The sequence below is a fragment of the Saccostrea cucullata genome, unplaced genomic scaffold (assembly GCF_032062105.1).
Source record: "Saccostrea cucullata isolate Sc308-1 unplaced genomic scaffold, CSIRO_AGI_Scuc_v1 ctg259, whole genome shotgun sequence".
Taxonomy (NCBI): Eukaryota; Metazoa; Mollusca; class Bivalvia; order Ostreida; family Ostreidae; genus Saccostrea; species Saccostrea cuccullata.
In genome coordinates this window covers 225,772-248,671 of record NW_026934432.1, presented here as the reverse complement: position 1 = coordinate 248,671, position 22,900 = coordinate 225,772, and the positions used below count along the sequence as shown (strand labels likewise).

The window sequence follows — 22,900 nt, the reverse complement described above, 5'->3', positions numbered from 1 at the left end:
TATAAGTGTAATAAATCAGTAGGCACCTTAAGATTCGGTAAAAGCATTTATCATTCAGTGTTTATCATTTTTTCTACCCTTTTTTACGTCAGATTTGACTCTATCTTTATAATGTTAGATGGTATATGATAGGAATATATTCATAAATATATGAATAAGAATTTACAAACTTTAAAGATATTATGAATGGAAAAAAAGATTCCTCTAAAAAGAAGAAAGCGAATATGCACCCTTTTTAATTTAAATTGTATTGAAGATGAAATTCAGATCCAAAATCAATTCTTACAACTAAAATTAGAGGCGTATGGGTTGTCCGGATTTTTTTAAATTAAGTATTAATTTTTTTTTTTAATTAAGAAACTGACAAATTTTTAAATCTCTATAATATAACAGTTTCGTGCCCATCCAGACAAGCTTAATATTAAGTGGCTGAATATGATATTGGATAGTGTATTGATAGTCACCTTAAATATTTCTTTTGACAAATGCAAGCAACCATACATAAGATCTTTCTTATCAGGGTGCACAGAGAAATGCTGCCAAGTTTCATTGATTAATTATAATCGTATTTTTTCAGCCATTATCCTGCTCATCTTTCAAAAGGTATGTAGACATGCATATATATAAAAGAAACCTATTTGTTGGTGTTTATTATTTATGGAACGCCCATTTTCTACAGCAAACGCTATATGAACAAGTCTGATCACAGGGACTTGTGTATAGTACTAAATAAATCAGTTAAAAAAATTAGTACCTCGGAGAAAAAAACACAAGTCTTAGGAAGGACGCCATTTTGGATACCATCTCGCTATCTCCAGCTATTTTCTCGCTTAAATTATTAAACTAAACATACGAGCCAGTTCATATCCCTTAATTTAAATGTTTTTTCTTGATGGTCTTACTTGCAGTTTTAATCTTTCTTTGTTTACATTTACGGTCTTGGTCAATTTATTGCTTAAATATCCAAAATCGACAACTCCTTGGCTTCTGCAGAAAACGAAAGTATAACACGTGACTTAGAGAATATTTCGTACTACACCAGATTCAGTCCAAATTCAACAAATTTTGAAAAAAAGTGAAAAAAAGTGAAACCAAAATACTTTCAAACAGAAGAGCAAAGAAATGAAATAATAGTCATCGATAAAATGAAAGCATCTGAGTTTACCAACAAAATATTCAAATATTTCAATTTGGGTACGACTTTACTTTTACCTTCATTATAATAGTAAAGTCCTGAGACAAACCCACTCTCTACCATCGGCTCATAACGACAACTCTGCATAGGAGATTGAGACAAACCGAGCGACACTACGTCACGTGTCATACTTTCGTTTTCTGCAGAAGCCAAGGAGTTGTCGATTTTGGATGTTTACGCGATAAATTGACCAAGACTGTAAATGTAAACAAAGAAAGATTAAAACTGCAAGTAAGACCATCAAGAAAAAACATTAATCAAGGGATATGAACTGGCTCGTATGTCTTACTAGTTTAACAATTTAAGCGAGAAAATAGCTGATGAAGCCAGGTGGTATCCAAAATGGCGTCCTCCCTTGTGTGTTTTTTTTTCTCCAGGTACTAATTTTTTTAACTGATTTATTTTCTCTACACAAGCCCCTGTGGTCTGATGTAAAATTAACGATCGAACGAAAATACACGTATTGGTAAAAAAACTGCACAGGGTCAGAGAGATTTTCTACATAGACATCACTTAAACGAACTATAATGTTGTTTTTCCCACACGATTAAGGATAATATAATGCACAAATAGTAAAATCCAAAAAAATGAAACTTGTCCGCGTCTGTCAAAGTACTGTAAACCAACTTTTATTCGCGACGACTTTATTTCGCGATTTATTAAGGGTAAACTCTTTCACGACGATTAATTTTCGCGACCAAGTCATTTTTATATACATTTTAATAGACACAGAGACTTCAAGGACCTGTTCGCGGCGAGAAATATTCGCGATGACTAGGCTCTCGCGAATCTCGCGAAAATTTCTCGCACGCGAATAAAAGTAATTAAATCATCGGAAAAAAGTTTAGAAAAGTTGTTAGTAATTACATTTTCTTTTAACAGATTTGACAGAATGAAGCTAAAAAGAACAACAAGTGGCTGTGATCTTATTGCTGTTTTATTTATTCCGACCGTTATTGCAGCGGAAGTTATTTCTTGTAAGTTGTTTACTTCCTATTAATTCGTAAATATGTACGCAGGTGTCTTTATCCCTCATCTAAATGCATTCTAATATAAAGATAGCTAACTTTAATAAGTTTCGATTAAGTTTACTCAGATGACCCTACACTCAGGTGACCTATTGATGCTATCTGTTTTCTTCCTTCGTCATGCATCGTGCGTCGTGCTTTAAATACACATGTAACAAAATTTTCTGAACATTTTCAGCTCATTCTCTCGAACTATTGAACAAATTTTAACCATTTTGGAAATATATAGCATTTATGGGTGTCATTGGGTGAAGAGTAGTAATTCTTCATGAAAGTCACAACCCTGCCTCCCTAGCTTGGGGCCTGAGGGATGGGATAAAAACTATCAGAATTACTGCAATCTTTAAAACTCTTCTTCTTTACTACCGGACATCAAGCAATGAAACTGTCGCTGTTTGCGTAATTGTAGCATTGAGCATTGAAATTCATGGACCCAGGGGCAGAGGATCTACTGCTAGGGCAGGGCTCCTCTGTATATATATTGAAGATATCGATATACAAATTCTTTAAAAAGTCATGCTTTTTGCCCCTGATCGAGTATCGAGCAAACTAAATGCATAACGTTCATTCTGATGAGAAAGAATACTTCCCTCAAAATTTTGAATTTCAAGGCCCTTGGGTAAGGGGTATTGGTGTTTGGAGGTGGGATGGGAGCTCAAATTACTGCATATTGAAAATGCATTATTTCTTTGAAAAATCTTTTTCTCCTCTCTTGGGTATTAAGTTGGTGAATGAAGTGCGTAATTATGATGAGGGATGGTACCTCATCCAGAAATGTGAATTTTATGTTGTCTAGGCCAGGGGTTTTGCATGGTGCTAAGGTGGGGCTCTTTTGATTGCATAGTGAACATGTACACACTAGTTTATTTAGTATATTTTTAAACTCTTCTCTTCTTCCTTTGCTATTAAAGGCACAAACTAATTGGATAGTTCTGACTAACAATGCTTAACTCAAATATAATGCTCGTATTTTCTGAATGAATACATTTATAACGAGAAATTCATTACAACTTACATGTAAATGATAACTTGGGCTACCTTTGAATAATTTACAGATGAATTTGGGGACACTTGTTCTGTTTTCCTAAAGGAATTGGACGAAAATCGTCGAATTTATGTTGAATATTATGGCAAGAGAGTGGGTTCCTTTTGCGATGACTACTCATTTGAAGGAGTAGGAAACGAAAATATGGATGAGTATAAAATTTGTGTTACACCTCAATTTTTCAACGATCCGGATTGTGCCGTAGAATTAAAGTATACTTCGACCATTTTTGGCTCGACAATACAGGTTTGCTTTCTTTATTTTTTTTTATTTACAAATTAGTATATTTGTGTTACCTTATAAATATCTTTGATAGTTATTAGTAGAATAAACGCAATATATAACACGTACATGAAATAGCAAACTTTCAACTTTGAAAACACTACATGACTGTATATTTCATTCCAAGCAAGCAAAACTTTTCTAAAATTTCGTGAATATATATTCATATGAAAAATATAGATGAGAATTTATTAAATTAATGCACGCTTAAATTTGTATTGTTATTTAACTGTTGATTATGAAATACAATTTTGATTTGGTTTCAGACTGTAACCTGTTCAGAAAACTACAACACCAAATTTTGTGGCTCAAGCGATGACAATCTTTATATCCATTTCAAGACACGAGATGGCAAAGATACATCAAATGCTAGTTTTAAGCTACATATCACCGCTGAAAAATCTTTTGATTGTAAGTTTTTCCCTTCAGTATAAAAGAATTATACATAAGCTCTGATTATCTTTACATATATTAAGTCCTGTACACAGAAAACTCCTCTCTTATTTGCATCCCCCACCCCCAGTTTCCCATTACATACTCTTGATGGTCAAAATATATAAATCAACAGTTATTCACCTTTATATTACAAAACTTTAGCTCATAGTTGGTGTGACCCGCCGGCGGCTTACTCCTCCATAGCACCTGATCCCACCTCTGATTCGATCGGTGATTCCTTTCTTCCCTATTTGTGATGTTTCAATAGAGTTTTGATCTTGATAACATGTGACTCTTCGTTTTTTTCCAAATCTTTGAGCGACCAATTTTAAACATGCATGCAAGAAATATATTGGAAGAAATATTTACAATCTGAAAATTATGAAAAAATAAAGGCTTTAACAAAGGTTTATTCGTAAGAAAAATAGTGTAATCATTACTTCAGTAAACAGCATAACAAATTGAACTTAATATGCATGCGGTTAAATAATGAAGGGATCTTGGAATGTTGACCTACAATATGGCGGCCATGGGGAATAACTCTTGCCGAAATCATCTCAATGGAAAGCACCTATTAATTGATTTTTATTTTTTTTTACATTTTGATAAAATGCAGATGGGAATTTTGTTGGAGCCATCGTGGGAGGAGTGATCGGTGGCATAGTTTTAATAACAATAGTAACAGGAATAGTTATTTATTGTGTGTGTAGACGAAAACCTACCCAAGGGCAAGTACTAGGAACGGCTCAGAATACCTCAGGTATATGTATAAGTATGATTATTTATATCTTTAAACTAGCCTTAAAATTAAATCGACATTTTTTTACATCCTTAGTATGTGTAATTATTATTGGATTTTCTAACTAATTGTACAGTGAACTATGTCATTAAATTCTGTCCTACTTAATAATATACCACTCTCTAGAATATTGAACCGTTTTCTTAAGAGAAACATAATTTGTTTATTTATACATAAATTATAAATTTTCTTTTGAATTTTTTTTCAAAGGTCAAACAACAAATCAACCAGGCATTCCTTATGCTACGTATTCGCCACAACAATCGAACACGACGACATTATACCCGACCGGAAATTACCCAACACAGTATCCGGCAGGATACAGCACACAACAGCCATTCCTACCGCCACAAACAAATGGTACCCAACAGTAAAACGCCGATAGCTTCTTTTTTTTTTATAATAGGTGAAGTTTTTCTGTATGAAATTGTGGCTATTAAACTTAAATTGTTTTTGTAATCAGCTCCTACCATGTAATAGATTGTGTGCTAGTTACCATGTGAAATATTCATTGAACTTTTCATCGGCAGTATTCTACATGTATTCCCTTCGCATTTCATATCGGGATGGCGATGTGACACAAGATGAGTCTTCTTGTATTATAATCAAAGTACTGTGAGTGCTGAAAGACGGTGGCATGAATGATTTCGTTTGTTTAACGTCCCTTTTCGAGAATAAAATTTTGAGCAACGAGGGATATTTTTCTGGCTAGCAATTACTGCGACACAGGATCTCAATCTGAATTAAGGGCCGATCTCCATGCCCCGCAGTGGGAGTCGAATCCGCGACGTAAGGATGAACTCCTTCGGTGACTCCAGAGCAAAGCCGCTACGTCAAATGGTGACTGGCATTAAATAAGATAAAATGTTAAAAATTTAAGAATTTGTAAAATGATATGGAAATTACAAAAGTTTATTTCAATTTTTCATAATACATGTGTATGTATTTTAATATATGAATTTATATTTATGTACTAAAAAGTAAAGTAATATGAACTGTGATCTAAAACTTACACTACTCATAGGTACATTTTTCATCATAAAACATAGCAAACTTCAAATGGATATATGCATAAATAAACGAATTATCATCATGATATTTTATATAACGTGTTATGTCGCCTTACGACAAACGGTTGATATTGTCAAAGTGTCTAAAGCAGTGTCATGTTTCCTTTTTGCTAAAAACAAGTTGGATAACTTTCACTTAAGTTAAGGAATTTCATTGATGCACATAGTTGAGTATCAATTAATTCTTCAAATAACAGTCAGGAACCAACCTCGCGCACAAATGGGACTTTGTGAAGATTTATTAGTTTCAAAGCACAGGCAACTGGCGTTGCTTATTTGTCTTTAGATAGAAAAATGTACCCTTACCTAAAAGTGAACAAGGTATCCACTTGGCGTCATAAGTTTGTATTAAAGTTATGGACAATATTTTTACTATCATTCAACTAAAGAGGCTATCTTATATATTGGCTGACAACATTGACCACATCTTTCGCTATTCCTAAAGCTGTTTGTTCTACCCGTGGATTTGATTAAAAACGATTTCGCTAAGAAAACTCAAATTTCCCTTGTACACTAAAGATGAAAAAATAACTGAACTGCTTTCCAGTGCTTAGTAACGTCATCGAACGTCGCCATTAATTTTTCGTGTGTTGGTTTTACCACTTTTCCATTTTGGATGCTTGGTAAATTGCTAAAAATTAAGCAAATGCCCTAAAGATTCCAATAGTATAGACGACACAATAGATAGTGAATAACAATAAGGATAAGCATAAAAAAAATGCAATGAATATTCAGGGAGGAATAATGATAACAGCAAATATCAGGAATTAGCCTTTGTGTCCATCAACGAAATGTCTTTGAAATAACTTGAAAGTATTTGTTAACTATGTACATTTTATTTTTAAACATCGAAACAAGTCTACTCTCATTATCTTGACTCTGCAAAAATCTCCGCTAGGGTCCCTGTGTGTTTACACTGTTGTTTATTCATAGCCCAGACCAGCAGCAATAGCCTGTGGCTATATATAGCCACCGTATAAAAAATGGCTGCATGCGCTTTGGAGGAAAGTTGTAATGGGATATTGTCCTCATTGACAGTAAAAATGTGTTTACTGTACCTATTGTATGGTCTTCACCAAAGAATTTTGATTATTGTTTTTTCAAATGTCCAAAAAATTATTTTGTAATTGTAACGTTATAATCTTTAATATTAATTACTTACATTGGAATCGTCATTGTATTGTAATCAATTCTTGAGCCATTAGAGACAGAACTTTACAAACTTTTTTTCCTTCTAATTCCTTTGCCGTTGTATTTTTTTAAGTACACGTGTATTGTTGATTTATATTATTGGGTTTTTTCTTTATATTACAAAAAGCTACGGGGCTATATAATATTCATAATCAGGTCAAAAATAAAATTTTTATAAGATTGTTATTATTTTACCTTTTTTTGCTCCCATCTGGTTTTAGCTCTATAACAACATGAAAAACCAAGAAGGTTTACATTTACATAATAAGACTGAACTTTCTTCTCTCCTACTCATAATCCTTAACAAATCCAAAATATTTAGGAAACAATATTAGCTTCTAAAAGTTTAAAAGTCCATTATCAATCTTACTGGTCGATATTTTAGTAAGTATATAATTATGTATGGAGTTTCAGTATGTCAGCAAAAGGAAATACTCACACTCGATCACTATCAGAAATTCTACTACGATTATTGCCAAGATCAAAGAAATGCCGCGGACATTATTCTCCAATAAATCACGAACGTCATCAAAAAATTATCAGATCAGAAACACGTATCAAACCTGTGCAGCTGAAATATATACATTTGACTTAAGAATGAAATTAATATTTAGACAACATCGATGTCGTCTTTTGCATTTAAAACACAGTATATTGCAAAAAGTAGCTGATGAATGAAGGTCTCTAAAGCTAAGCGGGGCTGTTTCTTGGACCTCCCTACGCCATATTTAAAATCCGTGATTTAAGAGATAAAGTGATGAACTAGGAAACTTAATTTGTTATTGTATATTCCAAAAGATTAATCTTTATAAGCTACAAACATAATATAATTAATAAAAGGCTAATTTTATTGCAGCGAAAGCGCAAAACGTCTGCATTCTTTTCAAAGGTAAACAAACAAATTTACACTCTGGTGGTAAATGAAACAGCGTTATCGCAGTATGGTGACCTAATACGTTTCTCTACAGAGAAACGATCAGCTATATTTTACTGCTATTTTATTTATACAAAATTTTATTCACATAAGTGAATGGGATTGAGCAGCAGGCAAAGCCTATTTTAGCCCTCTCCCTACAAGGTCAAAATGAACACACAATATATAGATATAAAAATAAATAGACACACATAGTAGCAAAAACAAAAGAACAAAAACAAAAGAGAGGAAAAAAAAGTAGAAAGAGAGAGAGAAAAAAAAATTTACAATGAAATACATGTACCGGTTATAAAGTGTTGGCATGAGTAACATACATTACAATTCAAATAAAACGTTTGGTTGCTGCGATGAAAGCATGTACTGCTTCAAATATTTGAGTATTAATACTTAGTCCATGGTTGGGACTACCATACAAAAGTAAATCAAGTTCATGAGTTTGATCACAATCAATAATATTTTGAATTGTTTGGAAAAGTACATTTCTTGGAGAGTTATATTTTGGACAAGCAAAAAAATAATGATGAGCATCTTCAATAGAGTCAATACAGTATTCACACATTGGTGTTTCTGATAAAAATTGGTTATATAAGTCTGCCTTTAAATTACTTGCATTATTTCGCAATTGGCAATGTATTATATTGTACTTTCTTATTCCAAAATGATAAATTTCTTTACCTTTTTTACAATAATAAGAATTTAAAAGACTTTTAAATGAAGATATTCCAGGGGCATTTCTGATATAATCAGGCAAATAATTCCATAATTTAATAGTTGATGGGAAGAAACTTTCCATATATGATGTAGTTCTAATAGAAGGAATTTTGAATTCTGCATCATTATTTCTTAGATTATAGGGGTGGTTTGTAGGACGAAAAGGTTCAATCAAGTCCGTTAAATATTTAGGTGAATAGCCATTTATGATTTTATATAATAGTAGCAATTTATGAATATTCCTCCTAGTTTGTAAAAGATCCCACCCTAATTCATCATACAATTTTGATCTAGAGGAATTTGATCTTAATCCAGTAATAATTCTACCAGCTTCAACTTGGATATCTTCTAAAAGTTTTGCATCTTTTTCAGAACAATTGTCCCAAACAACATCTGAATATTCTAAAACAGGTCTAATAAATGCAAAATATATCTTAATAAGTGTTTTTCTTTTCATCTTATACTTAAGCATTCTGAGGATATTTAGTCGTTTTGTAGCTTTTTCGTGAAATAATTGTATATGCGAAGTCCAGGTAGCATCACTTTGAAAATGTAATCCTAGGTGGGTATGAGATGCATTTTGAATAATGGATGGGCCATGATGACCAAATGTAATAGGCGGATATTTTATATTTTTGCGGGTAAAATCAACATTTACAGTTTTGTTTGGATTAAAGTCAACAAGCCATTTTTTTGACCATTTATCAATTAGGTCTAGATCACTAGTAAGCGACTGTGCTACATTTGTGGCTTCTTTTTCTACAATAGCATATAAAGAGGTGTCATCAGCAAAAAGACGTATATTGTTTGCTAAATCATCACAAATATCATTTATGTATAGGAGAAAGAGAAAAGGTCCCAAAACAGAACCCTGGGGAACACCAGCATTTACTGTCTCATGGTTTGATGAAAAGCCATCAATTACAACTTTTTGTTGTCTATCACACAAATAATTCTCAATCCAGCCTAATATGTTGCCATTAATACCATATTTTTTTAGTTTAGATAAGAGACCTTTATGCCAAACTTTATCAAATGCTTTTGAGATATCACAAAAAATAAATCTAACATCTTTACCTTTATCAAGACTTGAAATTATAGTGTTGTATATTTCTACTAGTTGGTTCACAGTTGAGTCTCCAGGTTGAAATCCTGACTGATATTTGTAAATTACATTATTATCTTTCATAAAATTATGCAATTGTTTAAACAAAATTTTTTCCATTATTTTACATAAGACACTTGTAAGGGATATTGGTCTATAATTTGATACTTCTTGAGCACTACCTTTATTTTTAAAAACTGGTGTAATCTGTGATAGTTTCCAAATATCTGGCAACTTTTTTTCAATTAGTGATCTATTAAAGAGTTTTGTTAGAGGGGTTTTAATTGTGCTAGCTATTTCTTTCAAAATTCTTGGGGAAATACCATCAGGACCGGTTGGTTTACTACTGTCAATGATACATAATTGATCATAAACTTCATTTTCAGTGATAAATATTTCAGATAAAGTGTCTGTATTTTGTAATGGTGGACCAGGACCATGAAGGGGAATGTCTGGTTCATCTGTAATAGATGAAACTTGTGCAAAGTATTTATTAAGGACTGTAGCTTTCTCAACTGGATGGAAGATAAGTTTACCTTTAGATTTAAGTGGTGGTATTGGTTCATAATTTTTGTTTAGTTTTGATATTGACTTGACTATTCTCCACCATTTTCCAGGGGGGATTGATTTATCAATCATTGAGGATATTTTCTTGTTATATTTTTCACGGGATTTTCGAATTTCATCAATAACTGTATTTCTGAGTTCTCTGTATGTCTGCCAATGCAGTGGATTGTCTGTATGCTTTGCTTTATAGTGTGTCCTATTTCGTTTCCTCATTAATTTCCGTATGGTATTATTCATAAATACTTTATCTCTAGGTCTGATGGTAATGGTTTTCTTAGGAATATGTTTATCAATACAATTGTTTAATGAAGAGACAAAATTAGAATATGTTACATTGATATTTTTTGAATCATATAAAATAGAGTTCCATTCAAATTGTCTTAATTCCTCATTAAGTGCAGTAAAATTTACATTTTCGTAATTTCTTACTACCCTTTTGTAAGCATATTGTTTGTGGATTGTGAATTTAAGTTCAACACTAATAATACAATGAGAGCTGCAAAAAGGTGCTGCTATGTCATGATTTTGAATCAGACAAGTATTATTAGTTAATATTAAATCAATACACGTCCCAGTGCTCACAGTAAAGTTGGTAGCATTATCTATGAGATTTGTAAGGTTGAGTCGTTGTAATGAGAGTTTAAATTGTCTACTTTGGTTGGACAGCATATTGATATTAAAATCACCTAATAATAGAATTGGAATATTAAGATCTAAAGCTTGCTATTTTACTGCTATATATACTTAGTAGAATAGAAATAAAGTCCTTGTTGTCGTGAATGATGCAGAACAACCTGCTCGGTCTCAAAATGTTATTTAAAATATAAAATCTCGGCTAACGCCTCGGCTTTTATCTTTCAAACAACATTTCTCGACCTCAGAGGTTATTCTGCAACATTCACGAAAACGTGGACTTTATTTCTTAAATATACCCAACATACCTAGTCGAACAGCCAAAATGGCATTGCAGCGGTTCCAACATTATGTACAGTAATCATAACAGAAAGTTTGAGAACAAATCTAGAACAACGTTATCCAGTTGTTATACATGACTGTGTAAAACTAGTATTATACGACGGTCGTTCAAAAGTTCGTAGACGATTGAATCTTCGTTATATTACTCACTAGAAATTTAAAATAAGCACAATATAATATGTAAAAATATTTATTTTGTTGATGTGTGAAGTTTCATTCCATTCGATTTAACAGTAATCAATTTACTTAATTTTAAAATCAACATTTAGCCGCGGAGCACACTTAACGGCAATGTAACGTCAAAACATAGCATCAATAATTTCTAAGAAATGCTACCCCTACACATTTCACACAGTCTAATTCAATGCCCACTCATTAAATCCTTTTTCCAATACTTGACATTTATTTTTTAGAATTGCTTTCGTTGTACAATTTTCTTTGTTAAGGTTTTATTTTCTTTTATTACTTAACTCTGATTTCACAGGATACGTAACTCTGAATCGCCTATGTCTTTCCTTGACGTTCCAACTTTTTAAAGTTTTTGCTCAGATTTTTACAGTTAAACCGTAGCTTCACAGATTGTCCTCATCCGATACATAGTCTCTTTCACTCAAATACTGCTTTTACTATTTGTACACACATGCACAACTCGCTTGTGACATATTTTCGTTATTCCTCCAACATTTTTAGAGTTTATTCAGGGTTTTTTCTGAGTAAAACACAAAATTACATCGTTATCTGCTGCTCCATGACGTTCTAAAACGTCATCGTTTTTGTCGTATTCAATGAGGACTACCTATTTTCTCAAGTTGATTTATTTTTAACAAAGCAAAATATAAAGCCATAAGCTCTTTGGTATACGAATCGATGTAACAATTATTAATTTGAATTTCTAGTTTATTTTTCGTTTTGCTTAGAGAATATGACTACAGACATATAATGTATTGTCTGTAACTTACTAAATTTTGACCCCCTCCGCGATCCGATTTTTGAGTAATCAATTCTGGATAAGTTTTGAATAAATCATAATATTTTGGAAAATTTAATACAAATCATTTGAATTTATTGTAAAAATATTTATACCAAATTTGGATAACATACATGTAATTATATGATGCCAAATAAAAACGATGTGACAGTTGTCCATGAATTTTTCAAACAACCCTCGTAAAACCATATAACTCAACAGAACAGCGAGCCAGCTACATGTAGTTTATAACGAGCAAGAATGCCCATTTTTAGACTCTCTTCTGATATACAGTATTCAGTTATCAGCTGTATATATAAGATTAAGAGCTAGAGGCCACTTTTTTAATCTTTGTATTAATACTAGACTAAATACAAGTATTATTGTACGCACGGCCCGCCTTACTTTGTTTTTATTCAACGTCACGAACGGGTGCTTTTGTTGACATTTCGAAACAAGGATTAGAGGTAAGTTTATATGTGTTTATTTTATTTGAAATAATTGACGTAATTTTTTTTATATCAGACCTAATTTAAAATTCCTTTCTTTGAATGTTAATATAAGTTTAAAATTATTACGATATCCACTATACGGTAGCCCCTCACACCTGAAAACACCCGGAAATGTACCTGTCAGGTGTTTTTCTTTTATCGCCCGAGTAGGTAATCTAAATCGTTTATGTATCATTATCATGATTATGATGAATTTTCGGTCAGTGGATTTTGATCGTCTTTTCTTGTTAAGTTTCCATAAGATCATACAGTTTAGAAACGACAATTCGCAAAGTTTATTTGCAATAAATATTGTTTGTATTTAGTTTTCTAGGTAAGGAAATCCAGACAAATCACATTTCAATGAAAAAAAATCTTACTTTTTTTAGGATATGTGGATGGGGTGTTTTGTATGTTTAGAAATTAAGCACTACAATGTAGTTACATGTATATGTACTACAGTACTGTACGTAGTATGTTGATCTCCTTATTATATAATAATTTAATTTAATTATTTTATGTGAATGGGGTATTATATTAATGGATTGAAAAATTTGTTTTGCCGTGATCCAAATACATGACGTGTAGATTTAAAGATACTTGAATACAAATAGGTTTCAGTGCATGAGGTGCATGCACAGTCATGATAAAATAATACTGCGAGAAATAAATGTCTATCAAGCCTGGCCTGCATGGTCTTTTTTCACCAAAAATTAAAAAAATATATGAATAATAAAGAAAGAATTGTCGTACATGTAAGTTCAATAAAAGATATTTGTAATCCCTATATGTACGTAAAATATTAAAAGAATATATTCAGCTTCTATCTAAGATCTTTGATACAGCTAGTGTACATATACCTGGGTAGTTTTAGATTTTTTTTTAGAATTTCAAGAACGAATTTCATAATTGTAGCAAAAGCAAATGATAATGTAAACTACATACATGTTATTTACTAATTCCCCTAATTAATGATCTTCAAACCAAAATAAAATGCGTTTTACATCGCCATGTAATTTCAAACAATTGATTTTTAACATGTAACAAATGAAAAAAAAACACTGTTTATTGAGAAGTAAAATTTATAGCAACAACTACACAACATTCGATATTTTGTTTATGAAATTTTCCTAGGTTTGCCTCCAGTCCATAATAAATTCTATCTCATCAGTAAATTTCAAAGTAACCGTAAACAAAGACACATATAAAACCAGAACTCTGAAGTTCTACAGCTAGATGGTCAGGCAGCTTTAATCACTAGTTAGCGGTAAGAAAGCTCAGTTTCTATCTTTAGCTACTGCTTAGAGATTCAGAGGAACCAGGTTCGAATCCTTGTCTGGTTTGCCATAAAGTTCCCCATCTTCCTTTCTTGTAATTCAAATTATGTATCTATTGAAGTTCTGACCTTTTTTAGGTCCTAGGACATTAATTTCTTGCTGCTAGGAAGAAGTACCTAAGGATTTCTTAGAGACAAAAGAGAAACAGAATGTTTATAAGATGTACCATCTTCTTTGTGTCATACTTCGCAAGTCAGTTTACAGAAGCAATAGAGACCACAGAATGTAAGTTTTCTTGGTACTGCTATGTTTCAGTCCCACATACATTGGTATATTGAGTACCATCTAATTAAATATGTTAAAATGCTATGGAGGCCCTAACCAATTAATATACCGTGTTTCCTAACTTTCTTAACCTATAAGATAAGTGCATCTTGAAATGTACTCTTTTTTTTCTTGATCCAATCAATTTAAAGATATCATATGATTTAATTAGAGAACGACTACATATGTACCAATTATAACTGATTTATTTTTGCTCTTAATCAATTTAATAGGTGCAGGTCCATTGAGTTCTCACATTTTTGTTCAAAACTACATTGTTATCATGAAATATTTTAGCATTTCAAAATTCTCGCATTTTGAAAGATATTAATGAATAGAACTTTTAGGATGAATTCACAATGTACAATCAGCTTTATGATTGCACTTCATACATGTAACCACCTAAAAAATGTAATTTTGATGATAATAATAATATGTGTTTTTAGCTCACCTCAACGAAGTTGGGGGAGCTTATGTAATACCCTCGGCGTCGGCGTCGGCGTCGGTGTCGGCGTCGGTGTCGGTGTCGGTGTCGGCGTCGGCGTCCCGGGTTAAGGTTAAGTTTTTTGGAGCAGTTTTCTTTTTAAGTACTTCTATGTCCTATATTGATTAGACATGCATGGAAGATGGTTCTAGTGTGTTTCATTGTACATACCAGTCAAAGTTTCAGATGCTGCAATTTTAGCAAAGGAATGACCAGGTTAATGTTTTTGGAGCAGGTTAACATTTTTGGTGCAGTTTTTGGTGTAGGTTTCATTTCCAAGTAGCTATAAGCCCTATGTTAACCAAACTTGCATGGATGATACATCTAAGGATGCATACTACCGGGCTTGCTTCGGATGCTGAATCTGACCTACTTTTTCCGGTTGAGTGAACAGGTTAAAGTTTTTTGGTGCAGGTTTCATTTCCAAGTATCTGTAAGTCCTATGTTGACCAAACTTGCATGGATGATACATCTAAGGATGCATACTACCAGGCTTGCTTCAGATGCTGAATCTGACCTACTTTTTCCGGTTGAGTGAACAGGTTAAAGTTTTTTGGTGCAGGTTTCATTTCCAAGTATCTGTAAGTCCTATGTTGACCAAACTTGCATGGATGATACATCTAAGGATGGATACAACCAGGCTTGCTTCGGATGCTGAATCTGATAAAAGACATTTTCCGGTTGAGTGAACAGGTTAAAGTTTTTGGTGCAGGTTTCATTTCCAAGTATCTGTAAGTCCTATGTTGACCAAACTTGCATAGATGATACATCTAAGGATGGATACTACCAGGCTTGCTTCGGATGCTGAATCTGACCTACATTTTCCGGTTGAGTGAACAGGTTAAAGTTTTTGGTGCAGGTTTCATTTCCAAGTAACTATAAGCCCTATGTTGACCAAACTTGCATGGATGATACATCTAAGGATGGATACTACCGGGCTTGCTTCGGATGCTGAATCTGACCTACATTTTCCAGTTGAGTGAACAGGTTAAAGTGTTTGGAGCAGGTTTCATTTGCAAGTAACTTTAAGCCCTATGTTGACTAAACTTGCATGGATGATAAATCTAAAGATGCACACTACCGGGCTTCGGATGCTGAATCTGACCTACATTTTCCGGTTGAGTGAACAAGTAAAAGTTTTTGGTGCAGGTTTCATTTCCAAGTAACTATGAGTTTTTTAATGACCAATCTTGCATGGATGATATATCTTAGGTTGCATACTACCAGGCTTGCTTCGGATGCTGAATCCGACCTACATTTTGTGGATGAGTGAAAATGTTAGTTTTTGATGTATGTTTCATTTCCAATTAACTATGAGCCTTATAATGTGCAAACTTGCATGGACGATACATCTTAGGATGCACACTAATGGACTTGCTTCGGATGCTGAATTCGACATATATATTTTTCAGATAATAGACCAGGTTAAAGTTATGGTTGCAGGTCTATTACCAAAAAACTTTAAGGCTTTTATAACATTGTATAAACCAAACTTGCACAAATGTTGCATCAAGAGCTGAAAACTCAAATTTGCTTTAGATGCTGAATTACATTTTCATGAAGAACTACTTTAAATTTTTTATGTTGGTCTACTTCAAAGTATCAGATCAAAATTGCTTAGATATTTTCATTTTTGGAATGTACATTTTTTGTTGGTTAATTGTGTGACTTTGCCTTATTTAAAGACAACATTCGTTGAGGTGAGCTCTGTAATCTCTGATTACCTATGTTTTAAAAGATACGTTTGGGAATTCTTGTCCCACTTTGGAAGAAGTTAATGAAGATCGCCAAATTCACATCAATTATGAAGGCCAAAAGGTTCGCTGTTATTACATGTCCTTTGAGGGACAGGGAGAGGATAACAAGGATAGATATAAAGTCTGTGTTACACGGCAATGGTTCCAAGATCCAGACTGCAGTGTAGAAATAATTTTTAGGTCTAGTTACGGTGGAAGAAAATTAAAGGTAAATGTATATCTATAATTCTTCATCATCAAACCAAGATGTTTTCCCACCACGCGCGATATCACAATGAATATATTTGTAAAGTTTTGGTCTTGAAAGTGTTCATATGTCAGATTCATATTTGGCAACTATCAGTGGTTCCAATATTTGAAATGATGCAACCATGTTGTATTTAGAAATTTAAAAGAGGCATTATTTTATACTGAGTTTTTACTACAGTTGTACTTATTTAATTAAAACATATATCTCAAATACATGTACCAGGGATATGTTTCAATGAGTTGGCCTTCCTTTTTTTAAAACTGTGTTTCACATACATGTATATCTCAAATTCTCAGAAATTTTGGTCTCATCAAATTCAGCTAAGAAGGTTTGACTATATGTCAAATCATGTGAATGATTTTAAAAATCAGTGATTTCAAAAAATATTTTCTTAATCCTAAAATGTTTAAATCTTTTTAAAGAAAGTTTTTTTTTAAGTAAAAACATGATAGAGAGTGAAAGATTTGGGTATATTGATCATCACCTTTTAATGTTTCTTGGTTAATTTTTAAAGTAGATCAAGTATATGTTATAAACTAATAGACTTAAAGAATACTTCACACATTTAAGGTTCATTGGTACTCTGATAAGAGAGATAACTCTTAATGACATAAATGTCTTTTATTCCTGTATAGTTTTGTCAAGTTGAAATGTCTTTTTTGTTTAATTTTGCCCCGCAAGCTATATTATAATTGTTTGTATTTCACTTATAAAATATATTTCTTTTGGAAAATGATAAAAGTTAAAGCAACATTTTATATGAGTGAGCAGAGGGTTTATGAACCTTAATAACGCTGCACTTTGTTGTCTTTTTAATATGTTTGAGTCTGAAAAGCATTTCCTTGCCTCTGCTTTTGTTAAATGTGTGGGGTATTAAGTTTATTAGTTTGTAAATTGTGTCTAATCTATCTGTCTTTGACACGTTTATATCTAAATAATATGTTAAAAAAACCTTTTTAGTTCATTTGAGCTGAAAGCTCAAGTGAGCTTTTCTTATCACATTTTGCCTATTGTCTGTCTGCCCTTTCCTCTGCCCATTTGTCTGTAAACGTTTCACATTTTCGACATCTCCTTCAGAACTACTATGCCAATTTCAAACAAACTTGCAGTAAGCATCCTTGGGTGAAGGGAACTCAAGTTTGTTCAAAGGAAAGGATGCACCCTAATTCAGAGGGAGATAATTCAGAGATAATGAAAATTTGGTGATATATACATGATATATGTTATAAAAATGTTTGCCAGGCAAAATGATACTTATGGGGAAACATCCTCAGGAAGTGTAGATTCAAGTTTTTCAATTTATGACATCCAAGGGTAGGATGAGAACACTAGGAATGATCAAAATTTTACACTGAAATAAATATAGGAAAAATCTTTAAAAAATATTCTCAAGAGCAACAAAGGCCACCATCATCATTGATCAAGACATATATAAATGTCAGCATATTCAAGTAGTGAAGATGCAAGCTAATTCAAATCATGATCCACGGGGATAGGATGGTTCCTCAAAGGACAAACAAAGTTTTACATAGGAATATGTTGGAAAAATTTTTTAAAGGTCTACGGAAGAACAGCAAAGCATTGATGAGTCATATTTGTATGGAAGCATATTCTCCAATAGTGTAAATATGTTTGTTCAAATCATGAGCCACAGGGTAGGGTGGGTCCACAATAGACAATCAAAGTTTTACATAGGAATATATGGGAAAAATCTTTTAAGATCTTCACAAACACAACAAAGCCATGATTTGTTATATTTATATGGAAGCATCCTCATGCAGTGTAGATTCATGATTGTTCAAATCATGATCCCCTGGGGTAGGGTGAGTCCAGAATAGATGAGCAATGTTTTGCATAGGAATATATAAAATCTGTTTCTAAAGAACACCAAGCAATGATTTCAATTGACAAATTTATAAATGGAAGCATCTTTAGGAAGTGTAAATGTAGATTTATTCAGATCCTGATGTGTGGTGGGTTGGTTGGTCCGGTGGGGGGGGGGGGGGGGGAGGGCAATGTTAGTTCAAACTTAAAGGGTAGAAATCCACATGTAGTCAATATGCATGTAGGAAGGTTGAGGTCACTTATGAATTTAAACTTCAATACTGAACTGATCAATTTATGCTTTTTTCCCTAGCCACAGTGCTCAGGACTCTTGTTTGGTCTTCACAATGGAGTATTTTAGATCGCTTCAGTTGGTTTAAGGAAGACCCGATTTTCAAGTTTTGGCTTTTGCTAGTTTGAAGATTAACTAGTTCTTGTATTTTTTTTTTATGAAACTGAAGTTTTCTTTATCTATTAACTTAAAAAGGATTCCTTTTGATTTTGATGTTAAAAGATTACAATTTAAAAGACCAACATCAAGAAATCGTATATATATATGTATATATATATATATATATATATATATATATATATATATATATATATATATATATATATATATATATATGTATATGAACATTATGTACTTATATATTATGTATTAACCTTCAGTAAAATTTGTATAATATTAAATTGCAATTTCTTTTGCAGAGTTTTACGTGTTCAAATTCTTATACATCAAAGTTCTGCACAGACAGAGATGATCCATTGTATGTCTACTTTGAAACACGTAATTGGAAATCAACATCTGATGTCAATTTCAGATTTCTTGTAACTGCTGAAAAGGATGTTGATCGTAAGTATTTCATAGATTAATTAAATATCTGTGGTAAATGCTGAAATATATATAATAGGGTATTTACAATACATGTATATGTCCAATCAGATATAAATACCGGTATCTTTGATGTTTTATTGTGTCCATATATGGCTGAAGTACTGCAGCCTCGGCAAAAATAAAGATATTTTTTCTGGTGATGTTAAGGGAAAATTTCACGGTAATGAAACTGAAGATTTTATAATTTCAAATTATAATTTTTGTCATTACTCTAAGATTTTACTTTACAGACAGTGAAATAGTTTTGGCCATTACTGGGGGAGTTATCGGCTGTCTTGTGTTTATAACGATGCTTACTGGTCTATTTTGCTGGTGTGTCTGCAGAAGAAAGCCGACAGCGGGACGTGTAATCCATCAAACGGGGCAAGTTACAAGTAAGCATGAATTTATAAATACAGGAACTTTCTTTTCCTTTTTCATACAACAGGAGTTGATTAGATGTTTGCCACCTGGATTTTTTTAATATTCTAAAAGCAAACATTTGAAGCAATAAATTCAGTCTAAGGTTGTAAATAATTTTATGGCAATTTTTCATGTAGCCATTGTCAACTTTATGTAATAAATTGATAAACAACACTTTAATTGATTTTTGCATCTAATATTGAACAACTTGTATTTAAAGTGAGATTTAAAAATGGTCATTCTTTTAAGTTTAATATGCATTTCATTTGCATTGATGACGTATAATCAATTTTGTTTCCATTATAAATTATTGAAATGTTACTAATTTGATTTTTGGAAAGCAAGTTTATACAGTTCATTTTTATATATTTTATGTGATTTACACGACAACGGCATTAGGTTTAACAACTTTTAAGAAAATGAATTATAAAGCTTTAAACCTAATTTTCTATCCCAAAGCTGTTACTCAGCCTGCCTTTCCCTATGCCACATATTCTGCACAAGCAACTGGAAACACCTCTCTTTACCCTACAGCGAACTATTCAACACAATATTCAACAGGTTATGTTACACAACCCCCAGTTCAATCTACACAGACAACCGAATGGCAGCAAACACAAAAACAAGCGTCAGCAACCCCACCAAGTTATGATGACGTCCTAAACTAGTCGAAGACTATCTGCTAGTATCACTGAACTAGAAATCCAAGGGCATTTATTATATAAGTTTTTGTGTATATTACAAAATCATATAATTATGTCAGATGAATAAAATACCTTATTTTTACCGTGATGTATTATTGTGACGTATTATCTTTTTATTTATGCTTCCAACATATGTATCTGTTAGATCTACTGTGAACAAAAATGATTTTATTTTCTTTTGATTTAAGCAATACTTTTTTTCGTATGCATAAATTTGTTTGAAGCAAATTCTTAATAATAATTATTGTAAGGTGCAAACACAGAATATCAAGAATAAATGTTTTTTATACATCATACCGTCCCAGTGTCTGTATTATGTTGTTTTCTATATTAGAAAGTAATTTTTGTTTGATTAGTCAGAATTTGAAGTGTACATGCATTCCTTCTACTTTTCTTTAGTAAGTTTAAATTAAAAATAAGGATGTCTCATGATTTATGGTTGGAGAATATGTCATTTCTGACACCTTTTTTCCCTCAGTTTTCCCCTCTTGTTTTACAAATTTTTTTTTTCATATTTTACACTGTTTTTGATATATATACAGTATTTGACTTGACAAATTTATGAAAACTCCATTGTGATAGCACACCAATGAATTTTAACAACGATATCCTATGAGGTCAGTCCACTGTATAAAGGAATTAACAAATTGTATAATCATGTTTGCATTACTTTTTCTACTTTGCCTAGTTGAATATATTGCAGGTCAAAAAGTCTTTTATTGATGCATTCTACTTTTTTAGAATGTAACGGAGATTTTTTTTCATAAAAAATCATTTACGTGACAACAATCATAGCAACTGTTCTCTGCTTCTATTTTGTATTGTTTTATGGATTTATGATCTTGAATACTGTTCGTCATTTCCATATATTTCATCTAAAAGGGAGACAAAAAGGCATTGTATGCATATCCACAGTTTGCATTTTGATGATCTGAGATGTTTTATTAAAGGTTATCTATTTGAAAAAAGAAGATTGAAATATAAATAGGCTTCAAAGGAGTAGAAATGTATATACTCTTTTGACTTTCGTAAATTGTTTTTGTTTCTAATTTTATTTTTAGACAAAGTTTATGAATAAAGATGAAAAACTTTTATTGTAGCATTATTGTTTATGTTCCACATTTACCTGTTGATACTTCGCCATTCTTTTGGCAGCAAATTCACGAACAAAATATTAACTAAAGTAAACTATACTTTAAGTACTATGGTTAGCAATAGAAAACCGTAATAATGTATTAACTATATTTCAACAATGTATAAAAACCTTCAATCAAGTAAAACAAGTTATAAATACACGTGTTTATTTTGGATTCTAACTGTAATTTCGAAGATCATTTATAAAATCATTACACCTTTGACATAACTTGTTTGTTAATTTAACCTTAAATAAAAACCAGAATTAGTAAACAGATTTGAATAATACAGAACGAATTTGATTTAAATAAATAAAGTATTATTATCGTGATGAAAGTTATCTCAAAACAAAGACAGCAACCAAAGTCACGGAACGCAATAAAATTTCAGTAAACAAGACAATTTACAATCTGTAATGTCTTATAATATGTGAAGTTATATCTCTAATAAATGGTGCATATTGGGAATAAATTTATTACGGTTCTATATTATAAATTCAGATGAAAAATTATTTTATGATACATTGCTATAATAAAGAGAAATTAACTTTTAAAGACAGTATGGCCGCTTGGAAAAATGTAGAGGCTGTGAATTCGAAGATGCAGGAAATTGCCAAAAATTATTGCAATCGATGAACCCCTGAAATAAAACATTTTGCTTTTAACTCACAGACAAAATTATGCTTAAGTTATTAAATTAAGTATTACGACAGGTCCTATCATTTTTATTGGTGGACCGAATTAAAAGCAAAAAGGCAAAAAAATATCCCTTTCAATCTACTGCGTTACAAAAAATAACTTAATTTTGGTCAAGGGTAATAAAACATTTTATTAAAGGTTCATTTTTTCCTCTATGAAATAAAATAACTGCAAATAGGATATCTGCAAGGATGAGAAATTGTATGTATAAGGTTTTCGGGATTATTCTACAATTTAATTCAGTTTAGGCAATAAGAGATTAAATATCAATTACTGCTTTCTTACTGCACATAGTCAAATGTTGAGTGAACAACTGAACACATTCGCAGTTGTCCGCAGTGCCATCCATACAT

General features: G+C 32.0%; 2 protein-coding genes across 2 annotated transcripts; both read left to right on the top strand.

Annotated features, from left to right (window-relative positions):
* The first annotated feature begins 513 nt into the window (after positions 1 to 513).
* Positions 514 to 5,182, top strand: LOC134240677 (uncharacterized). The gene is made up of 6 exons (XM_062722742.1): positions 514 to 603; positions 2,078 to 2,172; positions 3,279 to 3,514; positions 3,817 to 3,961; positions 4,602 to 4,745; positions 4,995 to 5,182. The coding sequence occupies exons 2-6, from the start codon at positions 2,088 to 2,090 to the stop codon at positions 5,156 to 5,158; spliced, it is 774 nt and encodes a 257-aa protein (XP_062578726.1). The 5' UTR covers positions 514 to 603; positions 2,078 to 2,087; the 3' UTR covers positions 5,159 to 5,182.
* A 7,532-nt stretch (positions 5,183 to 12,714) lies between these two features.
* LOC134240697 (uncharacterized) lies at positions 12,715 to 21,789 on the top strand. Its single transcript, XM_062722761.1, has 6 exons — positions 12,715 to 12,775; positions 14,239 to 14,357; positions 16,619 to 16,845; positions 19,423 to 19,567; positions 19,840 to 19,983; positions 20,471 to 21,789. The coding sequence occupies exons 2-6, from the start codon at positions 14,282 to 14,284 to the stop codon at positions 20,677 to 20,679; spliced, it is 801 nt and encodes a 266-aa protein (XP_062578745.1). The 5' UTR covers positions 12,715 to 12,775; positions 14,239 to 14,281; the 3' UTR covers positions 20,680 to 21,789.
* The last annotated feature ends 1,111 nt before the right edge of the window (positions 21,790 to 22,900 follow it).